Genomic DNA, 20,993 nt, shown 5'->3' with positions numbered 1-20,993 from the left:
CCATCTCACTTTGCAGTCAACTCGTCAGGGTTTTTTGGCTTGTTCACTGGTCCTAAATGGCACACTGAGCGTTCATATTCCTTAATCTCACCTACAGCAACATCCGGGAGCATTAAACTGCCTTTATTTTTTTTTATTATTATTATTTTTTTCGGGTGACGATTTGCCTCTCCCAGCCCTAAAGAAAGAGTTCAGTTCGTTTACAAAAATGTTTTCAGTGTTCGGAAAACTGGATGGCTCTACTAGGCTGAACTTGCCACCACTGTTTAATTTTTTGTACGATGAACTGAAAGTGCAGATGTGGCAAACACCGTAATATTATTCAAAATGCTATTCTAAAGCTTCCAAGCATTTATTAAGGTTTTACACTTAGACATAATCTGTTACAACCACATCTACATAGGCCGCGAGTAGACAGCATGCAGATAACACGGCGGGGAGGAGCACGCTTAATGCTCCCTCATGATTGGCTAAACAGGGCTGCTAGCTTCTGCACTGCTGCTCAGAAACAAATGGAATGGGGGTTTCAGAAGGTGCTCTCCAATTTTGCAAATCACATTTGTTGTCTAACAGCAATACTTGTAAACTAGAATAAATTATGTTAATTACTAATTAGTTGATTGCAAAATAAAAAAAAATTGCCTGTGATGTGCCAGATGGCTAGCAGCTGTGTACAAGTGGTTTCTCTGGCCTACCTCAGATGTTTTATTTTTTAACCCTTGGCTAAAGCTAGCTTGGACACCTGGGACAGCAGCTCACTGACCTGGGCTGAACTGACCAGAGGAAATTGGCATTTGCCTTTTCCTGTCTTCCCCTCCATCTTTTACCTTCCTAGCTTCCTTTTTATAAATAACATTCCCTCTTTTTCCTCTTTTTCGTTTTCCTTCCAAACGGCAGTGGTTAACCTTGTTTGGCTAACCACCCTGAGTTACTCTATGTTCAGTTATGGTTAGGGTTTGCAGCTGTCGCTGAGTTCCCGTCCCGGCCCTTATTGAGCTCCATGGTGGGCGGTTGGCACCATACCAGAACAACAAGTACAGTGGAGACCACTTTATAGTGTGGTGCCGGATATAATGTGGTTTTTGCCAGCCACCGGCCTGCATCTCATAAAGCTAGTGTAAAGTCATACCGCTTATTATGCAGTCACACAAAGTGGAATATCGGTTATATTGCTTTTTCATAATCTGCTCGATGGCAGCGCAGAACAGCAAGTTCACTTCTCTGCTCAGCACCAGGCCTCCTTGCGTGGCATAGCACATCGCACCAGTGTTTAGGGCACAACACAAGTGCACGCTCCGTGTGCGCATGCCACTCGTTTCCTCTTTCAGTCTTCCCGTGTTGCTCCCGTCTTGGACAAGGTTACTCAACAGCTACGTTTTTCTCTCTGGCATTCTTTTGCTTTTCTTCTTTTCTCATTGGTAGCACTGCATTTCTCGCGTGGCGATAAACCATGAAATGACGAGGTGCCTCTGGAACAGACACTCGGCTGGTTTCCTGGGCACATGCAACAAACAATTTACGTGAAGCGGTATTTTCGCAATGACGGAAGTGGGACGTCAAAGCAAAACAGAAGTATGATGTCGTGGGCTGTACAACAGTGCACGAAACAAAAAATGAGAGTTCCTCTGTCAGCCTCTCCACAAGGCTTGTTTTCCAACAAAAAGGTCTTGTTTTCAGGCACCTCGCATTCTTTGCGGAAACGAGTTTTAGTATACAGCATGCAGCGTGACTGCAGAGGTCAACATGACTGCCTTCATGGAACTAGGCATGTGTTAAGTGCATATCCAGTGCTGCAGCTGCGGTCGTGGTAATTTTCGCGGTCATGCTACGCGTGGTTTGCTGAAATTAATCTAGGTGTGGAGCGGACATAGTGGATCGATTTTTGTTCACTGATAATAAGGCATTTTTGAGAGAGATGCTACCCATCTGGCATATATTTTGACCTGAAAAAGATGCTTTTGTTACAGTGCAGATTTTCGCGGCCCCCTGTGACCTGCGATATAAGCAATCTATACTGTACTTAGGAATTATGGGATAGCAGCTCATTGTATGCTGAAATCAATTTGTGCTGTCGGATTGATTTGTGACACAAAGTTGGTCTTGCTTGTAACCAGATGTATGACCTGGGCTCTCCTGGAAGCTCATATAATAGTGTGACTGGTTGTCCTCCGGCCGAGAGCTCCTGCAGCGAAGCAGCACTGCTTCACCAGTCGTGTGGGCATGGATATTGTCTCGGGACCTATAAGGGTGCAGAGTGCTTATGTGACCCTGGCTGGCATGGTCCAAACTGTGACAGAGGTGAGCTTAATTTTGTATTACTGTAGCTGCATTTGATATTTCCCTTGTTTATTTTGATGCGTTGTTCTAACAGAAACACAGTCCAAGATGTTCCAACAAAGCAGCTATATCAAGTATGCGTTGCCGTTTGATCCACATCCCTACAAGACGGACATCCAGCTGCAGTTTCGTACACGCCAGAAGCATGGAGAGCTTTTCCGTATCACAAGCAAACACGGGCGAGAGTACTGCATTCTTGAGGTATGTGATAATAGCGCTAATATTTACATTGCACAGTAGGCTCTTCTCTCAATTGTATGCACATTTCAAAGCATGCACTGTCCTTTTTCGCTGCTTTAGATTCGGGACAAAAAGCTGCGCTTCCGTTTCAACTTGGACCGTAGCCGAGCCTCTGAAGAGCGGGAGCTGTGGCTTCCTTGGGTGTGGGTGAACGATGGCCAGTGGCACACAGTGCGCGCTCTGCGACATGGGGCTTCTGCTAGCCTGGCTTTGGATGGAGGCAGTGGAAGACGCTTCAATGAGCTGCTGGATTGGCACAGCCCCCACCAGCACATGTGGGTTGAGAAACAAAATGTCATTGCTGGTGGAGACGTCCAGTACGTCGGCCCAGGTGTTACAGTTGTTGACAATGATTACCAAGAAGGTGAGCAGTGTAATTTCTCTTTTTTTTTTTCTTCAGTGGCAAGCATGTCGAGTACAGCAAAGGTCCCTATAGGCCGAGTGCACTGCTTATAGGGGTGCCAACAAAAGGTGCCTAGCAGTCGTGCTCAAAAGGGCGTCTGGAAGATGAGTTGCTGCTGCTGATCTGTTGTTGGAAGGATAATCTGGCATTTGTAGCTGTGATTCTTGGTTTTTTTCTGGTTCCTGCGATTTATTTACTGTGGCCTGCATGTAGGAGGGGACCCCTTTGCATTGAAGCAATAACATTGATGATGCTGCTGCCATCTGGGACAAACTAATGCATAAGCATCCCAAGTGCCTCCTACAAACAAGTGCTAAATAGCCAACTGCAATGTTTAGCCCACATTTACTGTGGCCTCATCGGCTGGTCAATTACTTCAACAGAAAAATTTGCTGTTTAATATTTAACTATGCTTTTGCACTGCAAGCACCTTTCATGTGCACCTACTGAAGCACCTCAACCTAATGCAAGCTTTTGCACCGCCTGCCACTACATTATGCCTGCACAGCTTTCGTATATCTCTTCATCAGCCGAATTCACAATATTTTAACGCAACATCATTAAAGGTCCCGTAGCAGAAAATCCGTCATCATCAGTGTCATTGGCTGTGAGCGAAAAAATCTAGATGGAACAGTGAAATTGAAGAACAGATAAAAATGTTGCAGTTAATGCCAAATTTTTTAACACTTTACTGCCCGCGGGAAAAAGGGTGGTTTTTTAATAGTGTCGTTAATATTTTCTTTTTCTTTAACAAAAATTTGCTTAATACAGGAGTGTTTAATATCAAATATACAGGAGTGTTTAATATCAAATTGTAGAGGAGGAATTTCTCTTCACAATGGGTATTAGTGAAAATCAACATATTTATTGAATAAGTTACGAAAAAAGAAAGAACTATCAGCAAAAAATTGTAGTTAAAAAAAAACACAAAAGCATAAAAGTTTCTTGGTACGAAAAACAAAAAAAATCGAAATATATGCTTTCTTGTACAGTATTCGCTGAGTTAGAAAAGAAAACAGTAGTCGAGGTCGATCCCTAGCGGAAAAAACGACTCCCTGTGCTGTCGGCAGCTAGTAATACGACCCAAAAGACATCGCCTTGCAGATTGCAGTTATAACCTTTAGAACAGTGATCTCTTCCGATCAGCGCGAAGAAAAAGCGGAAATTTCCGGCAAGTGAACACGAAACTTATCGAGGCCTCGCTGTCGACGTTCCAGGTCAGTTTTACGTAGTTTCGCTGTCAGTCCTATAGTCTGAAGAGCTTATTTCGTCTTCCAAGTCATCGCTGCTGCTTTTCGCATCCAAAAACAAGCTCTCCGATGCGTCAACTTCCGTGGAACCGCGCTGTTTCTGAGCAGCAGGAGCGTGCACGATGTTGACGCCATGATGTAAACAAGGAGCACTGATCACCTGATTCCGGAGACCATCTGGACGGTCGTGGCATGGCAGAAAAAAATAAAACCAAAAGCAAAACTGAAATAAGGGTCCTTCTATTTCCCACTGAATGACGCCATTTGTCAAGAAGCGCTTCAAAAGCGAGAAAATTCAACCATCGATAGCGGGCGACACTTGTCGGGGCATGGCTGTTGACGTTTCGGGTCTGTTTGACGTAGTTTCGCTGTCAGTCCTATAGTCTGAAGAGCTGAATTCGTCTTCTGAGTCATCACTGCTGCTGTTCGCATCAAAAAACAAGCTTTCCAATGCATCAACTTCCGTGCAAACGTCCGTTTCCGCACAGCAGGAACGCGCGACGTTGACGCTTTGATGTAAACAAGAGCGCCGATCACCTGACTCCGGAGACCATCTGGACGAGCGCGCACGGCAGAAAAAATAAAACCAAAAGCAAAACTGAAAGAAGGGGTCTTCTATTTCCCACTGAATGACGCCACTTGTCAAGAAGCGCTTCCAAAAGCGGGAAAAGTCAACCATCGATAGCAGGCGACACTTATCGTGGCATGACTGTCGACATTCCTCGGCTGTTTGACGTAGTTTCGGGGTCAGTGCTAAAGTCTGAAGAGCTGAATTCGTCTTCCGAGTCATCACTGCCACTGTTTGCATCCAAAAACGAGCTCTCCGATGCGTCAACTTCCGCAGAAATGCCCATTTCCTCGCAGCAGGAGCGCGCGACGTCGACACCATGTTGTAAACAAGGAGCTCTGATCACCTGACTCCGGAGACCATCTGGGCGGGCTCGGCACGGCGGAAAAATTAAATCAAAAGCAAAACTAAAAGAAGGGTTCCGCTATTTCCCACTGGAGGACGCCACTTGTCAAGGAGTGCTTCGAAAGCAGGAAAATTCGAATCATGAAACCATCGATAGCGGGCTATTGACGGGAACAGGCACGGACAGGAAAGTGTTAAGGAGGTTCCTGTAAAAGAAGTGAGGTAATTGTGCAGAAATGATAATAGAGTGAACCTCAGTTTAGGTTGAAATGCTGCTCACAGGCCACTAAATTTAGTGTGTTCAAGCCGACTATAAAGGTGGACCTGGTGAACCCGCAGTGGGAATGGTATTTGACAACTTAAGTCTGTTCTACTCTTACAAGCGAAGCTTATTAGGCGTCTCCATATTTGAAGCATCTCACATGGAATTGGGCGCTTTGGCATGCAAGATCATGCCGATGACACATCTCATGCTCATATAGTTGTAAATGGAAAAAACTCGATAAGAGTGCTTAAACCTCCTATAACTTCTGTGTTTTGTTACAAGCCCCAAATTTGCTGCAGAAATAACTGTCAACAAGCACCAGATATACCATTGACCCCTGGCGGTCTTGGACGAGCCAGGGTCATCATAAGCCAACTGTTATTTTTGTCATAACGAGTCTAGCTCGTGCACTTTCTGGCACTTCGATTACGGTTCAAAATGAGCAGGGGTCATTTAAAGCAAGCGTTTTTTAGATTGTCGAGAGATGGCAGCATGGGCACTGAAGGGCTGATTGGCTTTTGCTTAGCAGCATATCACAGCGCAGTGTGATATGCTGCTTGTACAAAGAAAAGGAGCACTTGGAGAATGTAGTGCAGAAAGGAGTGTGTGCAGTTTCGTGCTGTAAGCACTGGCACACTCATGAAAGAGTCTAATATTTTGGAATCTCTACCTGGTATGCTTCATTAGGTACCTTAAATAGCCGCATTTCCACACAATACAAATAGATGTAGTAAAGGTTTCGTTGCCTGAAGCTAAACGCAGGTAAGGTAATAGCGAACATTAGAAAATTCATAACAATTCGCCAATATTGCTTCAAGTACTTTCATATAGAAATATAAGGCAGGAATAACAAGCGATTTGTTAACACAAAATGAGCTCAAGCAGTGCGATCTTGGTCATGTTGCCTGCAGAGTTGGATTGAGGTGAGTAAATACAACCTCCGTGGCATTTTTTAAACTTTTGAATATGTATTAAAAAAAAAAAAAAAAATATTGCTGGGGTCTCCCCAAGGTTGGTGTCACCATGCATTGGCAGTGAATACTGTTTATTTAACGATTTAAATGCCATGGGAAACGAATTAATAGTGCGATGACTCCGTAGGAAGACATAGCAAACAGATGCACAGCCAGCTCTACTCTCCAATGTACTTGCCAAACTCGCCATCAGCGGAGGAGCCATCGTTTTGCACACCGCCTATAACAAAAGTCACTCAGACCAGCAAAACTCTTCACTGTATCGGTGTCTTTACTATGTCAGTGTTGGTGATGACGTGGGGCTGGAAATGCACTAGTAATTGGCGAAATATTTATTGTTGGTTTATGCAAAACGCTCTTAAAAATGCCTTCTATTCACCTTTTATCATCCTTAATGAAAGAAATAATTATTTTCGCTTATGTTTTTGATGCCATTTATGTTGACTTATGTGGCTGTAATTTCATTTAGGAGGCACTAGTTAAGAAAAGCATGATAAAATCGAGCACAGCAGACTTTCCATCGTAGGGCCGCCTTTGCGCTTCCTTATGCATTCTCTTTCTCCCTGCCCTTTTACTGTCCACTTTCTTAGCCGCTTTCATTATGTTCATAGCCACGTGACTTTTCCCTGTGTGTGCCGCACACTTTGCCTCACGGCCTCTTTCCCTACCGTGGGCAAAGTGGCCGTTTTCTGTAGAATTTTTTTCCTGTAAAAACTATCATGTCTAAAATTTTATACAATACACGAAAAGAAAGCTAAATAGACTCGCTATTTAGGCATACAACTTTGAATATGAAGTTGGGGGTTGTAACACAAAAATAATTTCCCAAACACCGGATTTTAGAAAAAAAATTGAACAAAACTTGACGTAATGCACTTGTAAATGAGAAAACAAAAACTTTTAAAAATCTCCTAAATATACAAAATGCAGAACATTATATTGGCCACTCCCTGTGAAAAAATAAAAGTGCAGTATTGAATAGTGTTCTTGATGCATAATGAGCAATCGACGAAGGCCGCTGCAGAGCACCATGCCAAAACGGATGTCCGGCTTCCTTCTTGGGCAGAACGCCACTGCTTGTTTTGCAAGAAGCAAGATATCGTGCCCAAATGATGTTGACACCCTGGGAATGAGATAAATGACACCAACAACGGAAACAAAACATCCAGAGTGATCCCAGACTCATGCAAAACAGGCCAACAAAGTGTGGCCGCCGATGTTCCGGGCTGGTTTCCATCGTCATCGGGGTCGGAACTGAATTCTAACGATAAGGCAGCATTTTCAGTCACTGCTGCTTAGGTCAGCGATAAAATCGGTCGTACACAGTGCGGAATCGTGAGATTTGCGACATTTCGAAGCGCGCGTCGTCGATGTGGATGCCGCCATTCTCGCATGCGACTCCGACGCTGCCGTCTGCTCGGAGCGCGTTCAAAAATAGCCACCTCGCGGGGAAAAATGTAAACAGCAATAAAATCTAAGCTTCAGTTACCCGACTACAAGATAGATGGCATAGCGTGTCCGTGAGCGACGCGGAAATTTGCTGGCAAAGTCACCATTAGCGGGCCGGAGTGCGGTCGCCGGAGTTCCGGGCTGGTTTCTGTCGTCAGAACTTAATTCTGACTATAATTGGTAGCATCTTCAGAGTCGTTTCTGCTTGGGTCATCAATAAAATCGATTGTAGATGGTGCGTAGTTGTCAGATTTGCGACGTTTCGAAGCGCGCGTTGTCGACGTGAATGCCGTCATTCTCGCATGCGACTGAGACGCTGCCGCGTGTTCAGAGTGCGCTGAAAAGTATGCGCTACGCGGGGAAATTGTAAACAGCATCAAAATCTAAACTTCAGTTGTCTGACTACACTTTAGATATTATAGCATGTCCGTAAGCTACGCAGAAGGATTCAAAATCGGCGCGCGAAGTCATCGTTAGCGAGCTAACAATGCTCAGTGGGCGCGGTAGGGAAAGAGTTAGGGTCTTTGGAAAGCTGGCTTCTCCTCACAGTTTAATGGCCTTGTGGTTAAGCCAATTCAGAAGCGCTGTTTTATTGCCTTCAGTATCTTTTTGCTTCCGAACGTTGATAGTCTTACTCCACTTCTGAGGACTGGACCACACAAGGCATGATGTCATCATTCCACATGAAATATGTTACAGCTAGACACTGTTTACTGTAAATGCTCTTTATTAAAGGACAGCTTCGTTGTTTTTTATTCTTTTTAGAATTTTGAGTTTATAATGCATCGCATTCCTTAGAGTGCCCTCTTTTTGGCACAGAAAAGTTTTTCAAAATATCAAGTAGTAGAAGTATTTTAAAAGGGCAAAAACGGGGAAACCAAAACCAAAATAGGTTTCGACCACTTATTTTGTCATGTCCGACCAACCTATGACGTCCCAGATATGGCCACAAAACCTATTGTGTGCGCGTTTTTTAGCCAAACTGGCAACTAACTGTAAGCTCTAGCCAAAGTCACTATTTGTCTGAAATGACCAAAAGCAGGCTTAAACTTTCGTCCTGCAGCAATCGCAGGGTGAATATAGACTGCATTCGTGCATCCAGTGACGTCACGCACCCAAGGTTGCCCGTGCATTTCTCCCTGATTGAGGCCACAAAAGGGAAAATTTCAAGTTTCAATTGCGCTGCAAAAAAACATCGATTCACTTCGAAATTTGGTACAAAAGTTTCAGTAAAGTTAGAGGTCGAAAAAAATGTCAGATTTGCCATTTAAGGCCATCTCTACAAGGGGGAAAAAAGCATGTATATAATCGTCTATGGGAGGCAAATTGGAATCTCTGTTTCTTTTTAATATATTTGAGTTTACTGTAGCAAGGTTCTGTTGTGCTTATTTTGCTTAGGTTTGGGCACATTGAATGCTCTCAACAATACTAGCACAACTATTTGCCATCAATATGTCTTTTCGTGCATGATGAATCTAATACTTACCTTTGTTTTTTTGGCAGGTTGCATGAATGATATTCGCCTTGATCAGCATTACTTGCCAATGGAGAGTGGTTCTGAATATGCAGCTGTAGTAGAATGGCGCAACCTTATTGATGGGTGTCCATCCAACAATCCTTGCCATGGAATCAGTTGCCCACGCCCTTTCGTTTGTGTCGACCTTTGGATGCTTCATGAGTGCAGGTCAGTGCACAGATTGTTCGATTGTGCTACTGTGTGTGATTTTTGGAGACATTTTTTTTTTTTTTTTTTTTTTTTATGGCTTTGCAAACCCAACTGTTCACGAGGACATCATAAAGGGTTTCTGAAAGGGTGTTCAAGGAGTGCCTATCAAACGCTGACATTGTGTCACTGCCACCTAGCAGGCATGCTGTGTATGAGGCAAGCCCGGTGTTCGAGTTGAGAGGGAAGACGTGAAAGATGTTTGATGTCCCTCATGCTGCATTTGCTTGCTGGAGGATGACAGGCAGTTTAGTAGCTAGTGGCTTTCCTTGCCTCGGTGGACACCCTTTCAGTGCCCCTTTAATTCTAACAGATGCATGTATAGGTTTATCAAATTAATGGTTTATTTAGGGCTCGTTCACACAATTGACCGCACTCTGGTATGCTCCTTTTTGTGTGATACAATGGCTAGCACATTTCTGTTGACATGGATAGAGAACAAATTGATGACGGGAACTTTGCTTGTTTTCCAAATGAGTATGACATGCATATACAGTCGAACCCCGATATAGCAAACCTCAATGTAACAAAATTCGCGATGTGGCGCTTTTTTTTTTTTTTTTTAATTTCCTATTCTCTGTCGTATTGAAAAACATCTATTTTTCTCGCGATTTATTAAAGTCATTTTATGTCGCACTTTCGATTTAACGAAGTCCTCGCTTATTGCATGCATGTACCAGCAGCCACCTCAACAGTCACATGAGAACTAAAGCTTTAGCGGAGACAGACCGCATTTTGTATTTGCCCTTTTAGGCGCCAATTTACGCACCACGGGGTGTGAAAGGAGTAGTGGTGCAGAGCTACCGTGGCCGGGACCACTGTGTGAACGTGACCAAAACTACTTTTGACATTGAATATAAGTCGAATTTATGACTTCGTGCATAGATAAGCTCCGAATTTAAGTAGACTCCCAAACTCTGAAGGTCACTTCTGGTAAAAAAGATCAACTTATAATTGGCAATATATGGTTCTTAGCACAGCAAGTTCGTTATACCAAGTTCAACTGCCTTAACACCTTTGTTACATGGGGTTCTCAAATACACGTACATGCTTTATTAAGGGCAGCTTTGTGAAATTTAGAAACTGCATAATATTGAGCAGTTCACTACTTGGAATTTCATTGCTTCCAGGTTTAACTGTACGGTTGTTAGCATCAACATGAGAGTAGTTAGCAGTGAGATTTTACTTGTGGTTTTCTTTCTGTGAACTTTTTGAACTCTGTCCTGGCAGAGGGGTGAGAACTAAGTTTGTGTGTCATGTTTATTGATAGCACTTAACCTGAGTGTCATTTTGGTGGGGACATGTTTGAGCAGGCAGACCACTTGTTGCTTTCATTAGGCTTTGGGTGGCACTCTTAATGACATTTGCCTTCATTAATGATGTTGCATTAAAATTTCTTGGGTGTTTATTTGAACATATACACCCGATGTAGTTCTAATGCAGTTTTCATGTCAGAAGCAGCAGTGGCTTCACTTTGCCGCTTCAATTTTTGTAAAGCATACTGTAAACCCACTTATAATACACACCTGCATATAATATGAGGTACAATTTCGGAATAGCGAAAATGGAAAAGAAAAGTTTTCACCCACATATAATGCGAGCAAAGAAAGAAGAATAAAAGTATTTATTTGCGCTATATTTCACGGTTGCTCCATAAGGCATATGCGCTCCGCACTTATGCAACGCGATACCAGGCATCGAATAGGTCCCTCCACCTTCATGTGACCGTGCTGGTTCGCTCCCCTTCTCATGCCAACACGCTTGATCAGAGCATTTCATGCACCTTGAGGAGAAAAGCAGCTCACATTGGCCCCGGCAGTCATGGAAGCCGTGTACAGTCATGAGAAAAAGTGGTATGCAACACAGAGCTGGTGGTGGAGCTCCGGAAAACTGCATTATAACGTCTTCTAGCAATAGCTGTCTGGGATAGAGATGGTCATGGCTGTGCTCCATTTTGTCGACATGCATATGTTGCTAAATGGTGTTTTGATGCAGTTTACCCGAGCTCCTCCACCGGCTGCATGTTGTATACCACTTTTGCTCACGATTGTACATGATCATCCGGCTGTTCGTGGGCCGTTTTCAGGTCTGGTGCAGGGCGACAGTGCATCAGCTGCCGGTTAGCATGCACTGTATTCGCGCCTGTTCGAGTCTAGCAACCTGCGAAGGTGCACGGCGTTTGCGCCTCTGATGTGTTTTCAGATTCGGCTCTTCCGCAATCGTCGTCATCTAGTGTATTGTCTGCCTTGAGTTTCTTGGTAGACATCTTTCCATAGACGCTCTTCTCGCATTTCTCAAAAACTCGCCCCCCAGGAATGTAGTCAAGGTTTCGTGATTCAGCTGTAGGGTGTGGCTAGCATGGCTGGAGAGGTCTGTGAGAGACCTGTGCAAAATGCTGAGTGCTGCTTTCGCCATTTCTACATCGTGCAAGGTGCGATCAACCTGCTTCCTGTCGTATGTACGTCGCAAGCACAGATGTCGTGCTGTGGTCACGCGGGGTCAGTTTGGGAAACCAAAACCATCAAAACAGTCAACTGATGACACCACCGCAAAATGGCGCCTCCTCTCACTGCAAGCCTGATTCTGATAGTGCTGAGTAATAATGAGACCAGAACTGTGAAATTGAGCAGAAATTGGTTTGAAACCGCATATAACACAACGCGGAAATCTGACAGGAGAAAATCTAGAAGGAAAAAAAAGAAACCTCGTATTATATGCAGGCTTTTCAGTAACCAATACTGCTGTTCTATATTTAGGTCATACAATTAAAGGAGGTATACTCCAGAGGAAGAAACAAAGGAATAATGAACCCTCCTACAATTACTAGAAATTGAACTGAAAATTGGGGAACTGTCGTTTCTTTCTTAATTATACATATATTAGTGTGCTTTTTTCAAGCACATTTAAGAGCTTTGTTTCAAGTAAATATTTTTTAGAGAATTCTGAAAAAAAACACACACTTCCCCCCCATACTAATTCAGTCTAGCTTTTTTAACAAGAATGGGGACAGTGACTCACATGCTGACATTATTGGTCAGGCTGCCTGCATTTGGTGATAGAAACACTAACTTGCTTACTGCTGAACTGCTAACTAACCAAGCTAGTCTAGTCCGGGTGTAAAGTTTGAAAATTTTTTTTAAGTGGTCGCTGAAACACCTGGAATAGCTGTAGATTGTAATTGGCACTGGACCATTAAGTTTTTATGTTCCTCAGTCAGGCGGCACAACCCTGTGAATGTACTAGCTTCATGAGAATGTTCTTGGCGCTCTTCATTTCAAGCCATATTTTTACATTGGAAGTCTCAACTGATAAATTATAAACCATCAGTATTTTATCGCCTTTTTGTTGAGCATAATAAAATAACGCCAGGAGCTGGTAATATAGATTCAAAGCAGTTGAGGTTAGCTTGAGCTGCTTAAAACTTAAGTTATCTTATATGAGCTTATATACAGGGTGTTCCACATAACTTGAATGAAGGATTAAAGGAGTATAGACACCATTTTTTGAAGCGTCGGAAGAAATACGATTGCTTTCCTTGTTATACAGAGATGCTGCCCAAGCAATCCCAAACTCGTACGTTTCCGCGAAGATATTTTAATTTGATTTTAAAAACAAGCCAGGCAAGTACTCCGTTTTTCAAAACCCATTGGCATCGACATCTCTGTGACGAAAACGTGTACATAGGTAAACAACATGACGTCATCACACAACTCTGACGTGAAGTCGCCAAAGCAAAGAGCAGTGACGACACATGGCCGGACTGGAACATTGCCGCCGCCGCTTCCGGCCGTGCCCTGAGAAAGAACTCCGCTTCTGCTCGCTTTACTCGATGGCTTCTTTGTTGGTGCATGTTACAATTACCTCACCGGTGTACATATGGAGACTGCCTGCTAAACTCAGGCCCCAACAGCATGCTTGCACAAGTGTAGGGCTTACGGCAACGGGCGCGCCATCGACAGGCATCGATGGCGCGCCGCTCCCCGCCTACCCTAGACGTCGCTAGCCCTAGCTGGTTTCACATCGAAGCGCCAGCGAAAGGCGCTTCGGAACGAGCTAACGCTGTAAAAAACGTTGGAGTTTGGCGCCGCTTTACTGGCAAGCCCATCTCTTAAAATAATTTCTTGCTTTGCGCGACGCCTTCAGCAGCGGAGCTAGCTGACATCAGGTGCGTCGCACCGGGCAGCAGCTGTCGGGAAAAAAAAAGTTCGCTTGTATCAATGTACTTATTTCTACAGGACCTCCGTATTGGCCGAATAATCCTCGCAATTTAATCGTGACTGATAGTCCTTTGTACAAATAGCTATGTAAGCGAATGAGCAGCGATTTGCGATAGCTTGATTACCGATAGCAGATGCTGAGGCAGCTGACTTGGGAGCCGATCGCGGCAGCCACGGCTTTACGCACCCAGATTGCCTTGACTGCGACAGATGGCGCCACATGCTTGGACGGCGGCACGCAGGCCTGCCGCGTCGGGACCAATCAGCGCGTGAACAGGCGTGAGCACGGGAGCCATCGGGAGAGCTTACGGGTTACGGTGGCCGATCGCATCATTACTAAAACATTTTTTTAGAAAAGCTTGGCTCACAGCGTTGGCCAACCGGACTGATAAAGCAGCATCTTTACGGTTCCTTTGTTCAACATTCCTACCAGTTGCCATCTCCTGCGCGTCAGCCCACCAAGCTTTCGTGGCTGCTGCTGATTCCTGCTTCGTCGCTTGAGTCGCAGGCGAGCGGGTCGGAATTAAAGTGCCCGGCAATGTTAGCAACATCCACGCTATTGGGCGAAACAACGTCGCAGTACTAATTATGCTACGCTGAAGCGCTGCTCGACGATATTTTCGTGCAAGTGCGACAGCAAGCAGACGAAAAACGCGACCCGAATGCGTCATCAGATTTTGTGTTTACGCGATCACCAACCTTGCCAGTAGGGGGCGATCGTGTGGCGTTCTCGTATCTTTGACGTCATCGTGCGCTCGTGTCTGGAGATACTGGAGAGATCGAAACCGAAACTGGCCCTGATAAATGCACTGATAACAAATTAATCGATCTGTGCTGGGGCTTCTTGGGTCGCAGTCTCTCTGTTTTGGACCACTGTGGATCGATTAAAGCAAAAATACCTGAACAGAAAATGTACGTGTCTATACTCCTTTAAAAAAAAAAAAAGGTACGAAACCAATGGGATGACTTTTGACGTCACATAGTGCTCCTTGGAGAATTTTTACGTTTTGCTTAATTAGATAATTAACTAAGATGAATTCTTCAAAATCTTTATTATTCAGTTTGGGGCCAAGTGGGTTTCATCAAGTTGTGGAGGGCGTTCAATAACAGCCTATCCAGTTTTTTCTACGAACGTACGACATTGCTGTTTTTCCCGCATTTGAACAAAGCCTGCGAAATAGGAAAACGTGTCACGTGACTGAGCCCAAGTGAGCAACCGGTGCTCATTTTGTTGGGTTGCACGATTAAGCACGAATTAAGTGACCTCAGGGCTTTTTCTTGCTTTTTTGTTTTGTCAGTGTGATAGCTCAATAAAAGTTTCGTAGGAGTTGGCCCTCAATGGCCTGTCCATAGCTTATCGTGGCTTGGGCTTTCCATGCTCTGGCAGACTGTGCTGACATACTTTCGAGACTATGCCGACCGCCTGTTAAGAGACGGCGAGCGTACGTGCTTCGTTGGTTGAAAAGCTGTTTGGCAGCGCTGCAGTAAGGTAGCACAAGACCTCAGTCGCATGGTATTTTTTCGTATGTCTTGAGCTTTCTTTAAATGCTTGAAAAAATTATCATGCAGGAGATGGTTTGGTTTGTGGGGTTTAACGTCCCAAAGCAACTCAGACTATGAGAGACGCCGTAGTGGAGGACTCCGGAAATTTCGACCACCTGGGGTTCTTTAACGTGCACTGACATCGCACAGCACACGGGCACCTTGCTTTTCGCCTCCATCAAAAAGCGGCCACCAATGCCGGGATTCGATCCCGCATCCTTGGGAACAGTAGTCGAGCGCCGTAACCACTGCGCCACCCCGGCGGAGTTCAGGAGATGCGTTAGCAGAAAAAAACTGGGTCGGTTGTATCTGAACCCCCTCTACAACTTAATGAAAGGCACTTGGCCCTAAAGTGAATAAAGATTTTTTATAATTATCTTAATTAACAAATTGAGTGAAATGTAAAAAAAATACTCCGAGGAGCACAAAATGACATCAAAAGATATTCCGTTCGTTCCGTTAAGCTTCGCTGTACCGCATTTTTTTAATCCTTCGTTAAAGTTGTGTGAAACAGCCTGTATATTTCTTTTTTATAGCTTCTTTATTGCAACAAGTAATCAGGGGTGCTACACCTGTTTACATTTTCATGTTTGCTTCACAGCTCTCTCTGTAGCATACAGTTGTAGGCTTATAATCGTGTAAATACAATACTTGTACAGGTATGTTCTCTTGCTTAGTGGGGTTGGCTTACGTGGAATTTGTTGCCAGGTCTGTACAAATTGTGCTCTAGACAGAAGTATTGAGCTATGTACTTTTCTAACATCTAACAATGGGCACTAACACCTTTCTTGTCTCTTGCTCTGGGCACTTTCTTCCACATTTTCCACATTTCATACTACTTTTGTCTTCTTTTCTCACTCTCAATTATCGATTTCCATTTCTTATAATCTATTCTGCCCTGATCTTTTGGCTTTCATTTCTTTCTACTCTTTTTCTCCTTTTTACTCATCCTTCTGTTTCATTATATCTGCACTGGGCCTTTTTGGTGCCCCCTTTCCTGGCTTGCTTGGTTTCCCCTGCCTGGCTGTGTGGTGGCGGGTAGGTGTTCCCCTGGCTTTGCTGTAACGGAGAATGGCAAGAACTGCACGGATGCGGATGAGTGCCTGACGGAGCCATGCCTCAACGGAGGCACCTGCATGAACCGGCCACACGGCGAGGGCTTCTACTGCCTCTGCCCAGACGGTTTTGGGGGTGACCTGTGTGGTGCCTTGCGACAGGAGAAGATAATGCGACTCAGTATGGCTGCTTTGGCTGCCATCCTGGTCTGTCTGCTCAACATCCTCAGTGAGTTGCTCTGCTTTTGCTGGTGCAGCAAGGAGCTCTTCTTGGCATTGCATTTCAAGACGTGCGCCGATACCTGCGGCACACTTCTTGCAGGCATGATCATCTCATTTTCAGTGCTTCTAATGGCAGTCATTCTAAAACTGAATCCGAAAAGGTTGAGCTTTTGCTTGTAATTTCAAATGATGTTCGAGAAAAGACATTTGATGAGCAAGTGTCCTGTTTCAAAATTGGGCTTGAACTATGCCTAGGCATGCCGTGAAGATCCTTTTGCCAGTCTGTTTGTGATCTTTGCCTGGTTTCCAAAGGCACTGCTGTGGCTGCTGTGACCTGACCCTTGGCAACAAAATTGTTTTCGTTGAGCTGCGGCAAACGCATCACAAGCGCCAATGTCCAGAGGAGAGAACTGTCATGGCATGTGCCTTTGGAAAGCTAGGGCAGGCAGCCTCTTGATAAGGGGCTGATTGCCTCCTGTTGCAAATGAAAAGGAATTCATGACTCAGTTTGTTGCTGGCATTCATGGTGAACATTAGGTGTGTGGAAGGTTTCACACCCACGGAAGACCGGCTCGACTGTGAGGACAAGGATGAGTGCTTGGACGAGCCATGTGGTTATATGGGCCATTGCACCAACCTGCCTCACGGCCAAGGCCACACGTGCCTCTGCCATGAGAGCCTTGAGTGCCACAACTGCAGCTGCTTCGACGTGGGCGCTGGTGCACGCATGACAAACACCTCTCTTGCCCTTGGGCTGGAGGCCCTGCTCATTATCCTGGCCTGTCTAGTGGTGTACCTGCGTAAGAGAGACTTCTTTGATGCATTCTTGTCACTGTGTGCTGATTATCAGTGGAACAGAACAAGTTGTAGCAGTAATGTTTTTAAAGATTTGATCATTTGGCACAGCAGTTGAGGCAAGATGGCACTTAATGACAATACATGTAATTTCATTCCTAGTGCTTTTTGTGTGCTTGTTGACACACAGTCACGTGGAGGGAAAAAAAAAAAATGCCGAAAAACCTATTGTAAAGGTTGTGCCTTACGTTGCCCCTATTAAACATTGTATTCAATTATAGATTATAAAATATGTAATTGCATCGCATTTGCTTAAATTCAGCCTAATAATGGAATGGTGTTATGACTGGTTTAGCTACTTTCATAGCAATTTGTTCAGCTTATTACGTTATTTGGTTATGTAAAGTGTAATTATACACCTAACTACATTATGCAAGCAGAAAGTTTTTTTTTTTTTTTTTTTTTCGTGAAAATAATTTTTCACGGAACACGTATTGGCAGCATGTTTTTTGTACTACTGTATTTATTCGAATCACTAGACACGAAGCTCTTAGGTCAGCTTAGGACTTCAAAATGTAATTCAGAATACACATTGAAATTGGAAAATGCAGACGTTGTCTCCACAGAACACCACACTGTACTGTTAGAAGACAGCACTGTACTTAGTACTACTCCCGGCTGTAGGCGACAGAAGTACTTGAGAATAAGGTGGGCCCTGTCTATTTCATGAATCATAGAGCTTCGTCCTGCCACATGACCTGGCAGCCTACACACTGGATAAAAGTGATGCTTGAAATTCATTGGGTGCAAGGCTTCAGGCAAATGAATGTCATTTGCATTTTGTAGCTGTTAATTTTCTTTTTTCTTCTTTCATTTTAGGAAGCTTTTTTTTTTTCCTGGCCTTCAACTTTTGGGTTTGATTTAAAACCGAGATTGGATTAAATATTGTAATTTTCTCCACTCTAGCCAGTAAACCGTCTCTAAAGCAGCCTCAAATTCAGTGACTAGCTTTCCTATAATATTGGGCGCGAGGACATACCGTGGTGCCACCTCCTGGAAGTGCCCGCATGACGAAGTAAGTGGGATAACGCACGTTGACCTGCTGTTGTAGGATGCTTTTCTAGGCAGTTCAGTTGCGCGTTAGCATTACGTTCATTTATTTATATAATATACACCTCGATCTGGACCTGTATAAGCTTATTTTGAAGTATTAGACCCACTTGTGCGGCAAGAATGCACTTTACCGAATCAGAGTTATCGAAGTTGGCGAGCTTTACTGCTACGACGACGCGCACCGGCTGCAGCATATGTGCTGTTATGAAAAAAAAAAAAAAAAACTGAAGCTACCACTCAACCAATCACATGTAAGCAGTCAGTACACAGGTAATGGGATTCCTTTGCAAGAGCAGAGGACTGTCGAGAGCCTGACAGGTGCTGAGCGCCTTCGCATAGCACCAGCTGAAGCGGCACCGTTCGCCTGCTCCCTTGAACATAGTATAGATAGAGCAAACAAGTTTGACTGTGGGGAGGACATAGATTAATGTTTTAGCAAGTGTGAAAACGTGTGTTCCACGGAGCGAATTTTTGCGCACCGATTACCGTTATTGGCACTATTGGTTAGAGTGGATATTTGTTCTCCCCGCACACAATAGGGTTTTTTTTTTTTTTTTTTTTTTTGCGCATATCTTGATCAACACATCACAACATGTATGCAATGCTCTATCTTTCGTTTATTCACGTATTGTGTCATTGAAATTACTACAGTACTGGTGATGCTGCCTGAGACAACTGACCATGCATACCGCTGCTCATGGTGGCAGAATCTTCCAGTTCACTTCAGTGAAACTTCCGTGTCAACATGTTCATTTAGAATAATTTCAGACCCTCTGGCTTTCGCACGATCCCTCCTTTCTTTGGGAGGGTTCTGCTCCATGAAGAAGCCAGCATCTTTTCCATACTTCCAGTAATGGTATCGTTAGCTTCACAAGTGATAAGCACAAATAAAAACGCACGCGCCGTTTCTTCTGCCGCTCACCAAACTTTTAGCGCCAACTCTATGGACAAAATCTCATTCGCTGAAATGTCTGCTGCACACATCATGAGAATGATCACTCGTTGGTTTGCCCATTCAAATTTTGATTAAGGAAGATTCTGTGAGCTTATGTTTCGGGTAGCAATGGGAACTTGCGCCGGGTTCCCTCGCTTACGTCCTGGTACAGAGCATTTACGGACCGTAGCAACAGCCTAAATAAACTTCAACAGACTCGGCAACGATGCAGAATAAAAAAGTGCAAGGCTGGCCCTCTATATCAACCAAAACTACAGAAATAAACGCGACTATTAGCTTTTAAAATGCGCAAATTCAATCGAGCGTCTGCTTCAGCAGTAGTAAGAGGAGTCACGTGATCCCACTTGCGCCCCTAGGTGGACACTAGTGCCGTTCGCTCCAGTGGTGGCACTCGCGCCCAATATTCACACTGCAAGAAGCTTTCTACTGAAGCTGGAGAGTTTCCATTTGGTCAGCAGGTGATGAGTTGTATGTGTACACATTTGCAGTGTTGTGAGAGGCATTTAGTGTAGTTGCTGTCTGATATGTCATTTTGCTAGGTTCATTATTTACATGCAAAATACTGTTATGTATTCATTTTCAAGGTGCTTTCACTTTCATCGGAGGACAAATGCAAACATCAAGTGAAGTGAAACGTTGTTTCTGGCTGCTATATTACTCTCAATGCAAATATAACAAAAGGTTTAGAACAGTGTTAACAGAAAAATGTTTAATGGAGCTGTCCGTGAAAGTGCCTGCGACCTGCCCAAAGCATAGCAAGCACAGTGCTGGTTGGTGCTGGCTGCCTTGCATTGTTGCAGCACTCTTTTTATGTTCCATCAGGAAGTGTGTAAAAACTCATTTTTTACGTGTATAGTAGAAGGCAACTGTGGCAAATGCTTTGCAGCTAGCAATGCTCCTTATTCAGACGTCATGCTATGTTTCTAACATTGGCCACTAAAATTCAATATCATCACGAATTAATTGGTCTTTTTCTTTTTGCTCAACAAAGCTCAACAATTTTTAGCACATAGTTCTTTTTGTGCATGATAAAGGGGGCTGGTGTATGGTTAACAGGATGAAACATTATGAAACCAAGCTGCCTTGCATCCCATTTCAGTGCCCCTCCTTTTAATCCCTTTTTTTCCCTAACACCAGGGGCTATATTTTTCACGAGAGCGAAGTATCGGGCTAGTTGGTATTACTTATGTAAATAATAGCGCTGGGAACAAGACGAAACACGAACGATGACCCACAGATACAGGCGCTGACTAGCAACTGAAATTTTTTTTCGGAGCTAACGCATTTACAGGTACAAGAAAGTGAAGGGGGGTATAGAAGGGGGTGGAGTCATGGCGATGCTGTGCGATCTCTGAAACACAGCATAGTCACGTCAAAATAAGGTAAAAACATTGGAAAACTAAAACCAATAAAAATGGTGTAAAGGCCGGGACATAATCAGATAAAAACACAGTAGCTTAGCCAAAACTGCATGTAAAAGCATTAAAAGACAACGTTCACCGAAACAGCGTAGTTACATCAATAATTACGGCTGATTTGC

At 44.0% G+C, this 20,993-nt stretch overlaps 1 protein-coding gene across 4 annotated transcripts in view; it reads left to right on the top strand.

Annotated features, from left to right (window-relative positions):
• Positions 1-20,993, top strand: part of CadN (neural cadherin) — a 219,695-nt gene that overhangs the window by 188,382 nt on the left and 10,320 nt on the right. For 2 of the 4 annotated variants that reach the window (XM_084589806.1, XM_084589804.1), the window contains 5 exons: positions 2,115-2,298; positions 2,372-2,538; positions 2,638-2,941; positions 9,335-9,515; positions 17,128-17,390. In XM_084589806.1, the coding sequence (XP_084445932.1) occupies positions 2,115-2,298; positions 2,372-2,538; positions 2,638-2,941; positions 9,335-9,515; positions 17,128-17,390 (1,099 nt within the window). Of the gene's footprint in view, positions 1-2,114; positions 2,299-2,371; positions 2,539-2,637; positions 2,942-9,334; positions 9,516-16,355; positions 16,598-17,127; positions 17,391-20,993 lie in introns of all 4 variants that reach the window. The other 2 variants (XM_084589805.1, XM_084589807.1) reach the window with 1 other exon arrangement.

This window comes from Amblyomma maculatum, chromosome 1 (genome assembly GCF_055883805.1).
Source record: "Amblyomma maculatum isolate TAMU_Amacu chromosome 1, ASM5588380v1, whole genome shotgun sequence".
Classification (NCBI taxonomy): Eukaryota; Metazoa; Arthropoda; class Arachnida; order Ixodida; family Ixodidae; genus Amblyomma; species Amblyomma maculatum.
The sequence above is the reverse complement of the archived record's forward strand: the minus strand, read 5'-3'. Positions and strand labels throughout refer to the sequence as shown.